Below are 9,570 nucleotides of genomic sequence, written 5' to 3' on the forward strand. Positions count from 1 at the left end.
TGAAAGGAACAGTATTTTTCTCACATCCAGAGGTACAAAGTTTGACAATGAAAACATTCTATTTTACAAACAAGGACCAACCTGACAATGCTAGAAAGGCCAATAATTAGAACACACTATATCTCAGCTACATAAAAGAGAAATAGCTATCAAGATACATACAAACTATTGCCTCAGATCAACATACAAACCAATCAGAGGTAGGAGCTTCAGAATTTATTCTATAGATATGCAGATAATACCTTTGATAATTCTTTCTTGAATCCTTCAGGAAAATATAAACTTACTTGTCAGCATTAGATTTCCTTTAGCAGGCTTACCCTCTGAAACCTCAGTAGGTAAACGTGACCAAGCCAAAGCATTCCAAGCCTCTGCTCTCAACCTCAACACCAACATGAAGACAATGGAAAACAAGCTTATGAAACCAATGCCACACACAAACCATCGAGCAAACTCCCCAAAGAATCCTTTCACTGGCTTCACCAAAATAGCACTAACAGGAAATTCACCATCGAAACTGCCAACTGTGTTGTTCATTTTCATGATCTCCAATCCATTAAGCATTCCTTGTACCCATGAGGGACTACTAAAATTGGAAGCACCAATGCTCACAGTCAAAACACCAGAACTATTAACTACATCAGTGACAAAGTCCATATAGAAAGGCGAAGCCAGAAACTGGCTAGTAGCATCGGAGAGATCGAAATACTCATAAGCAGAATAGCCATTTATGTAGATATTGAAGTAAAGCTCATTGAGTGCCAAACTAGCAATGTCACAGAAATGCATTCGAATGAAATACTGATAACCAGCACTGACATCAAAAGCCCATGTCATGTTTAATTTAATCTCCAAAACTCTTGCAGTATTATCCACATTATCAGGAACAACTTCACGACTTGCCCTATGTTCTCTATAATTTATCCTACCACTAAAGGTCACGACTTTTGTTCGAGAATCAGAAGTCAAGAACTTGGAATCAGGAATCCAAGTTCTCCACAATGTATCATTGAAAGGTGTGACCTTTAGGCCCCCAACGTTGATCCTATAAAGGGTCTCCAAAGCTTGACTGGAAACAAGATCATAGAATTGGACGTGATCGGGGCTTACCAAGCGGGCGATGTCAGGGACGAGATCGGCCGGGGCGGAGAAGACCTCGATGGCGTTGACGAAGGCGAAGGTGGATTGACTGGCGGGAGTAAAGGAGAGGATGAGCTCGTCGGAGGGGGATCGAATGATGAACTCCCTCAAGATGGGGCCGGGGAGGTCGGCAGGGTTGAAGTTAGAGAGAAGGACGAGGTTGGAGGTGGAGACGTGAAAGAGGGCGGAGGAGAGGTTGAAGGAGGGGGTGGAGAAGGGGTGGAAGTGGAGGCGGAGGAGGTGATGGCCGGGATGGGATGATCCTGAAAGTGTAGGTGGAGGGGGAGGTGAAGATCCGGGCTGTGCGATAGAGAGGGGAAGAGATCGAGGGGTCGGAAAGGGAGATGGGATGAGAAGAGGAGAGGTGGAAGGATGGAGAGATAGTGGAGTCGGGGATGAAGACACGGTGGTCATCCAGGGTGGAAACGGAGGTGGAGCCGCAGGAGATGAGGAGGTTGTCAGCGGGGGAGAAGAGGGAGAAGGAGGTGGAGACGAGATGGAGGAAGAGGAGGAGAAGAAGGGAAGGGTTTCGAGGATCCGCCATGGGAGCAGGGGTTGGAGCTTTGGGGATGGAGATGGGGAGCAAGAGGTGGCGGAGAAGAGATAGAGGGGTGCTAATGCGGCATGGCTGGCACGATTGTGGCTTCGCTGGAAGGGACGCGCTTATTGACTGAGTCTAACCTGTTAGTGTGGGGTCTGTGTCATCTTGGAAAGTTGAGGATTCTTTTGCTGATGGAATAGGATAATATATATTTGATCAGGTATAATACCCGAATTGGTCATTATTATTATTATTTTTTTCTTCTATTTAGAAATGATCCTAAATAATCTTTTTATTTTTAAAAATGATCCAATTTAGTCCTTCTACTCTTAATCTTTTTTAGATCTAAATCCCTTTGTCTGAAAAATATGCTAATAATCGAACTTATTTTAGAGTAGAAGAGCTAGGTGGAGCCATTTTCAAGATTAGGGAGGGACTACTGAGAAAGCGTTTCGAGAGTGGAGAGCCAAAAAGAAAGAGAGAAAAAAGTAGAGGGACCAATTCTGTATTATACCATTTGATTACTAATAAATATTTAATAAAATTAAAATTAACGAAATTTTAAATAAACAAACATTACTTGACGATAACATCTTGGAAGATTTTTCTATTTTTATTTATTAATTTATCTTTTTATGTCTTCTTTTAGGTTCCTTCCACTTTGGTCTTTATGATGTTATTTTATGATTTTGGAATAGCTGTTTAACAGTTTTTCTTTTTAATTAATTTGGCGATTTATTTAATTTTATAAATAGATTTAAAAAACAAATATTTCTTTGGTTGATAGCATAGAAACATTACAACATAATACAATAAGGCTTCACCATATCAAATTTGGGGCATAAATACTGCCTTTTTAAAAAGTAATATATATATATATATATATATATATATTACAAAATGGACAAGTTATTCCGAGGGACATGCGGGCCTAGAAGAGCTCTTTCAGAAAAGCCAAGACTCTAATAGTGAGGAGCACACTCTATTGCTACAAGCTTTCATCTTTTGTATTATGGGAGAAAGTCGAGTTCATGTCTCACTTTATAGAAAAAAGACTTTATTTCATACACCCTTTGATTTAATTAATCTTATAACATTACATAGACATAGACATATGTTCATGAGATTTAATTGTTTAAAAAATAAATTTAAAAAGTTAATTTTAAAATATATAATTTTTATTAATATTACTTAAATTAAAATTTAAAATCCCTTTGTATAAAAATTTAACTTCCAACCCAATATGTAAAAATGAAACATAAACTAAGCAAAAAAATAAATAATACACTATAAATAGGAAAGTAAACATGGGGGATTACAGTAACAAAACAATAAAAATTAAATTAAATTAAATTAAAAGGTGTACAAAAATTTATTCAATTTTTATATATATATATATATCTATATGAGCTTCAATCTTCTAAGCAAGGTTCGTAAATTGAAATCTACGAACGTTGCTATCAACCATTGGATCGAAATCAGTAATTTAATATAAATCATTCAATCAATTTATGCACAATAACTAAATAAATCTGAACCATCCAACCCTATTTCTACTATAACATTTTAAAAACCCAAAACCAAAACTAATCAACCCAACTAACCTATAATTAACTACACTGTAGCAAATGAATGGGTACTGTGCAGATCTGTGGACGTTCGAATGTCCACAGATGATCTTTTCTATATATTCATTTTACTCAAACATGAGTCCTCTTTAGTTGCAAGTTAATTAATTTGAAACCAAAGTAGTTGTTTTATTTATTTTGGAAGTACATTCATGTTTTACTTACAGAGTCACACACAAATGCCAGTTATTATAGTACACTTGCATTTCCATGCTGCTTCTGACGCATGCAATTACAATACAAATAAATTATCTTTACAAGAACTCTGGCTACAAATCTTCAATCAGATCACCAGTTGAAACTAATGGATTCAAAGTGCAAATTATTAGCCAATCCAGAAGAGCAAACCCTTGCAACCTGGTGGCGCAGTTCAGAGGGACCACTAGCCATGACTCCGGTGTTCAACTCATTGCACTCCAACAGCATCTCTACAAAGCCAAACATTCTTAGAACTTTAATTAAAAAATAAAATAAAATAATTAATCAAAAACTAAAAATATAAAACAATGTCTTACTAGTAAGGTCAGGTCTTCCACCATAATGCACATTAGCAGTCTGAAGTACAGAGTCCAGTGGCAAACTCTCTAACTCTTGATCAACATTATCAAGCCATGAAGTTGGTGAAGCTATAGGAGTTTTTACATCCATGTTTGAGCTCTGTTTCAATTGGATGGAACTCCTTCTCTCTTCCCAAAAAACAGCAGCACTAGCAGTAGCAACAATGCAGAAGCATATGAAGAGCAAGTTCAACAAGGCTCTCCAAGAAATATTATAGATTTCATCAGTATTTTTATCTATAGGATATATGTAGTAGTTTGTGAGAATTCCCAGGAGAACCAGGAATGCAACAAAGGAAGTAGTTATAATAGTGGCAAGCCAAAGCCAGGTATTAGGACCAAGAACCAGAGAGATGGGCTGGTCTGAAGGAAGAGGCTTGAACCATTTTGTTCTTATTTTTAGCTTTGCAGCATTGTTTGGAGTAGGAGGAGCTTTCTCTCTTGTCACAAAGGCTTCTATCTTTAGATTGAGAGAAGAGAGATCAGAGATGGTGGAAGATATAGGGAGAAGGAGATCAAGCATAGAGAGGTCAGCTGAGGTTTTGAAAGCACAAACAAGGAGGATGTTTGGTGTTGGACTTGCTAGTGTTGTGCTTCTATAGATTAGTTCTCTGATGACAGAGATGAAAGGAGTTATTCCGCTGCCACCACTCACTAAAACCAGAGAATCATACCTGCAAGGAAGTTCATTAGATGCATAAAATTTCTGCATTTATTTCTCTGTTTTCTGGTTAAGTTTGTGGTGCAAACCTTAGGAAGTTAAGTGAGACAGGGCCATATGGACCTTCAACAGAGATATCAAGACGTTGTGGACAAGAAGGTGAAGAGAGCATCTGGTAAAGCCTCTGTGTCCAGCTTCCTTCCTTTTTTATTATAATGCTGAGCTTCTCTGGTTCCAAGTTGCTGCTTGAACTTATGGTGAATGGGTGCCATTGGAGTGAGGAAACACTTGGAACATTAATGAACACTGTGCTCAATGGTGTGTAGCTTGATCCTGCTTAGAAAACTTTCAAACATTGTTCATAATTTGATATTATAGTTGTGACAAAAGTTGTGGTTTTTTAAGTTTAATGAGTGTACCTAGGTGTTTGGAGAAGTTGAGCTCAAGTGTTTCTGAATGCAAAAGACGAGCTGAAACAAGCCTAGCTTTCCGGCGTGATTGCAAGAATCTAAGGTATCTGTCTAACAAGAAGAGATAAACTCCAGGAAGGATCAAGGTGAAGACTCTGATTCCCAGGTGAAGTAGATAGAAGAGAAGGAAAAGGAAGTAGAGCTGATGTGTGTAGAAGAAGAGCTCAAACATCTTGCGTCTGATTGTAGGGAAAGTAGTCACCCACATCAATAACCCACAAATCAATGCTATTTCTCCAGCAACGTTTGATATCTCATGAAAATCCCATTTTAGCAACTGCCATGCAATGATCAGTAAATACAATATATACAACATTGAAGAATTTTCACATGTAATTAAATTGCTAGTGAGTAGAATACCTGCCAGAGATCACCCATGGCAGCCCAAAGAACAACAAAGCAAATCCCATGAGCAGTGAAGAAAAGCATGGCAATGTGGCCAAGCCACACATGATATCTGATGCTGGACTCAGAGGTGAGTCCAATGAGAGGCAAGAGAGATGAAGTTCTGGTGACTGGAAAGAAGAGGAATGCACAGCATGTGTTCCCTGTCAAGGCTAGCCAAACAGATGCATAATATAGCTTTTGCATCCACCTGCAAGCAAAAAAGATATAGTTCAAGTTTCATTACCTCTTTCATCTAAAACAACCAAACCTGGATTGGTTTTTATCATTTACACTTGATCATATCCTTCTGTTTCTGCAGACTCTTTAGTGATGGAGGAGAAGCTGTTGTGTACAGCTGCAGTGAAAAACCAGATCAAGAAAGCAAGAAACATCAAACAGAAGGCAAGCTCCATCAAAGAGATGATCCCAAGAGGAGCTTTCACCAGAACTGGCCTTGTCCATGTTCTCAAGAAACTGCTTAGTGAATTACAACATTCAAGTCTCTTTGCAAAATGGAGATAAATGCATCCAAGCAGAGAGATGAGCAGTATAGGGAATGTGTAGATGAGAATGTTAGTCCCTGTATAATTAAGGTACTAATAAATTGGAGCATTAAAAACTGGAAAAAAAAAAGATTGCTAGAAAATTAGACAGAACCTTGTGATCCAAAGTATGTGGAGTTGGTGGCAGTGTAGAACTTATCAGACCATTTGTCAAATGGTTTTGTGGGCAAGAGAATCCAGACTAACAACCAAGAAATGAACACTAAGCTCATCACAAGTTTGAGCACTAAGAGGAAGACTACCATAGAAGCATAATAAGAAGAAGAAGATCCTTTTACTGCCATGGGAACTCAAACAAGTACAAGGGGTGAGAGTTTGATGAATGGAAATTGAGAACCAAGGAATCAAAAGGGAGATAGAAGAAACTCCACAACCTCATATATTGTAAGTCATACCAAGGTGGCGGAAAAAGTGTGGCAATAATAGAGTTTGTTTTATACTTGCAAATATGTATGCAATAATTTCCATACGTTTTGGTTGCTGAATAGTCAACCTCACATATCATGGCATTGACTAATTAGTCATTGTCCTTTTTGAATTTCTTATTATGGGATTTAATAGAGTTTATTTAAGGGAAATGACAATAGTTAGTCAGTTCTTTCAGTCATGTAAAATCAAGACACTTTGGAAATCTAAGTAGGAAGAAGAAAAGCAAGATATTGTATATTAAAACAGTATATTCCATCTTTTATAGAAATAAGTATATCTTCGTGTTAGATAGTTTTCAATAGCTAGAATTGATATTGATTGTGAGTTAGCTATTAAAAATAGTTGAGGAATGTGCAGATTCAAATCTAGTGGAATTGTTACTGCTTGTGGTTAATAAAATCTGTGTGTGTGTGTATATATATATAAGTTAGCACATTAATAAAAGTACAGATTGGCACATTCTAGAAGTCTTTCATAAATGATAATATACACTATGAAGATATTTAAAAATAAGTAATTGCTAATAATAACAAACAATTTATAGGAAAAAAATCTCCGTGCATGTAATTTATATCTTCAAGGTAAATATACAGATATCCTTCTAATTTTCATAACCAATGGAAAGAAAAAGTACAAAATCATACAAGTGTTAATTATGATTTAAAAAAAAAAAAGAGAAAAAGCGATGCCGGGATGCGGCCATATTGGTCCATACCCAGCGACCTAATCAGGCCCAGCCCAAGCCACATACCTCGCTAACAAACCCAAACCATCTAAACCCGCCACGTGTCCATCCATCCTACCACGTGCCAAAGCGTCCGAACAAGACGACAAATGATTCTCCAGTCAAAGCCGGGCCCCACATAAAGGAGACAATACTAATCTCCGTCACGAGACCCGGCATAAATCTTTTCAATAAAATAAATAAAAACCAAAAAGTACCCTATTTTGTTAGTGTTTTTAAGTTAACCGAACCTGCCCTACCTAAACCTCCACCATCTAAATAATTTCCTAAAAAGCTAAAAATAACAAAAATTAATCTCTAAATCTCACTAATTTCTCCATCCCTACAAACTCCGACCTCAACGTTCATGACCTTTTTCGCCCCGTTTCCCATCCTTCACCGGCGTTACTCTACAGCAATTCCTTCTCGGAGCCTAACAATTTTTAAAATAAATAAATAAATAAATAAGGAAAAATAAAAGAAAATTAACAAATTAATTAATTAATTAATTAATTACCCGGTCCCAAAGAGAAGGATCGGGTTTCTTCGTGACGACGACGCGATCGACGAAGTGGGAGGGTTCGGGGAGGTGCCAGCGGCACTTCGGCTGAGACTGGCGGTGGCGGGAGTAGGTGGTGACGGTGGTGCGCCGGCCACGGTCATACCTCCACGACGAGAGGTAGTATATGAACGGCTTCTGGCAAGGGTTTCTCGCCACCGGCCGGGTGTTGAACGCGTAGGCGGTGTAATCAGCGCGGCGATACCAGTTCAAGAAGGTCCTCGCCGGAGTTTCCATCTCTCTCGGCGAGATGACACCGCGGACGATCTGGACGACAAAGCCCCAAGAGACGGAGACAGTCCATCGCTTTGATTTTTCGTAGCAGATGGATTGCTGCATTACGCCGGCGGAGTCGAGTTTGACGGGGCCGTCGAAGAGGCGGCGGACGGAGGCGGGGCGGGAGCGAAGGGAAGGGAAAATGGGTTGGACGACGTCGAGGTGGTGAAGAGAGATGAGGGGAGCTACAGGGTGAGCGGCGAGCAGGCCGAGAAGGTCGCCGTAGACGTCGTATTGGTGAAAACCAGGGTGACGAGTTAGAGGGACACCGAGCTCGGCCATGCAAGCTTGGATCCGATCGTCGCTGCCGTAAAGGGCAGGGTAGCGGCGGAGACAACCGTCCTGCATTCGAGCAATGGACTCAGCTAGAGGGCGGCTAATGGCGAAGCCGCCACCGCCGTAAGCCATGCCGTAAGAAAAGTAGATGTTTTGAAGGTGACTCTCGGAGAGGGAACCGATGTAGTAGGGTTGACGGTGGTCGTAGTGGGAGAGGACGTGGACGAGGTTGTCGGGGAAGAAGACGGTGTCGTCATCGCCCATGACGAACCAGCGGACGTTGGGGAGGTTGAGACGGAGAGTCTCGGAGACGATGCGGGAGAGGCGGAGGGCGGCGCGGCTGCCTTGTTTGTGAGTATAAGGAAAGGAGGAGGTGTCAGAGGAGATCTTGAGGATAGGAAGTGAAGAAGAAGAAGAAGAAGAAGACTTGAATTCTTTGACTGGTTTGTCAAGCCAGACGTAGCCGCGCATGATGTGAGGACGCCACCAGATTTTGATGTATTCTTTGCGTTTGTCCCAGAGACGAGATGAGGCAGCGATGCCGAAGACTATGTGTTGGAGACCTGTGGGAGTGTAGGATAATGATGGTGATGGTGGAGGTGGTGATGGTGGTGGTGGTGGAGGTGGTTGGGAGGTGGTAGGAGAAGCAAGGAGGAGGAGGGAGACATTATTGAAGGTGGTGTTGGTGTCAGGGTGGCAGGAGGAGGAGAAGAGGAGGTTGAAAGAATAGGAGAAGTAGATGAGGGAAAGAGAGATAATGAGATAGATCATGAACCTGGGGAGAAATGGTCTGGAGGAAGGAGGAGAAGAAGAAGTTGGTTTCATGGTGGACCAGAAGCCTGTTTGGTCTTTGAGGTTCTTTGTGTTGTTGTTGTTGTTGTTGTTGTTGTGTGGTTTCATTGTTAATGGGTTTGAAGGGGTGTTGGTGATGATGGATGAGAAGAGGAGGATGAGAGGTTAAGAGAGGTTATCGTGAGGAGGTGCTTGTTTTGGGGGGGTGGTAATGAAACTCAAAGAGAGTGGCACAGAGGAGGGTGAGTTGGGATTGGAAAGGATTGATGGAGCTTGGAGAGTGTGACATGCTTTTCATGCTCTGTTGCCAGGTTGCACCTCTCTTGCTTCTTTTTTTTTATTATATATATATAATTTTAAAAAATTATTATTATTGGTTATTTATGACAAGATTCGGAGTGAAGCGGGATGCCTTGCTGTTTTATTCTTCTCCGATTTAGGAACATGGAAATAATCGAAAATATTTTCCTATATATTTATCATGTTTTCCTATTTGCACTTTTTTTTAATTATATGTATTTTAATTTTATTTATTTTTATAGTTTTTTATATTAATGTGACAATTTT

General features: G+C 40.0%; 3 protein-coding genes across 3 annotated transcripts; all 3 read right to left on the reverse strand.

Annotated features, from left to right (window-relative positions):
* Positions 1–116: 116 nt before the first annotated feature.
* LOC120276233 (probable receptor-like protein kinase At5g24010) lies at positions 117–1,554 on the reverse strand. Its single transcript, XM_039282955.1, has 2 exons — positions 288–1,554; positions 117–127 (listed from the first exon to the last, which is right to left on the reverse strand). Exons 1-2 carry the CDS (start codon positions 1,552–1,554, stop codon positions 117–119), a joined length of 1,278 nt encoding a protein of 425 aa, XP_039138889.1.
* A 1,869-nt stretch (positions 1,555–3,423) lies between these two features.
* LOC120276376 (ferric reduction oxidase 2-like) lies at positions 3,424–6,347 on the reverse strand. The gene is made up of 7 exons (XM_039283100.1): positions 6,042–6,347; positions 5,676–5,964; positions 5,358–5,592; positions 4,947–5,274; positions 4,617–4,860; positions 3,825–4,540; positions 3,424–3,737 (listed from the first exon to the last, which is right to left on the reverse strand). The coding sequence occupies exons 1-7, from the start codon at positions 6,229–6,231 to the stop codon at positions 3,598–3,600; spliced, it is 2,142 nt and encodes a 713-aa protein (XP_039139034.1). The 5' UTR covers positions 6,232–6,347; the 3' UTR covers positions 3,424–3,597.
* Positions 6,348–7,398: 1,051 nt separating this feature from the next.
* Positions 7,399–9,313, reverse strand: LOC120276522. Its single transcript, XM_039283280.1, is given in 3 exon segments — positions 7,399–7,478; positions 7,480–7,533; positions 7,618–9,313. Coding segments are annotated over 3 exon segments (1,608 nt in total). The 5' UTR covers positions 9,112–9,313; the 3' UTR covers positions 7,399–7,418.
* Positions 9,314–9,570: the final 257 nt, after the last annotated feature.

This window comes from Dioscorea cayenensis, chromosome 14, assembly GCF_009730915.1.
Source record: "Dioscorea cayenensis subsp. rotundata cultivar TDr96_F1 chromosome 14, TDr96_F1_v2_PseudoChromosome.rev07_lg8_w22 25.fasta, whole genome shotgun sequence".
Taxonomy (NCBI): Eukaryota; Viridiplantae; Streptophyta; class Magnoliopsida; order Dioscoreales; family Dioscoreaceae; genus Dioscorea; species Dioscorea cayenensis.

What these genes read in the sequence shown, in the direction of transcription:
- LOC120276233 (XM_039282955.1), bottom strand. Translation starts at nt 1,554, where the DNA reads ATGACCACCGTGTCTTCATCCCCGACTCCACTATCTCTCCATCCTTCC.
- LOC120276376 (XM_039283100.1), bottom strand. Translation starts at nt 6,231, where the DNA reads ATGGCAGTAAAAGGATCTTCTTCTTCTTATTATGCTTCTATGGTAGTC. An exon ending in CACATACTTTGGATCACAAG is followed by an intron (nt 5,965 to 6,041) that starts GTTCTGTCTAAT and finishes TTAATTATACAG; the next exon opens with GGACTAACATTCTCATCTAC. An exon ending in TGGAAGACCTGACCTTACTA is followed by an intron (nt 3,738 to 3,824) that starts GTAAGACATTGT and finishes TTGGCTTTGTAG; the next exon opens with AGATGCTGTTGGAGTGCAAT.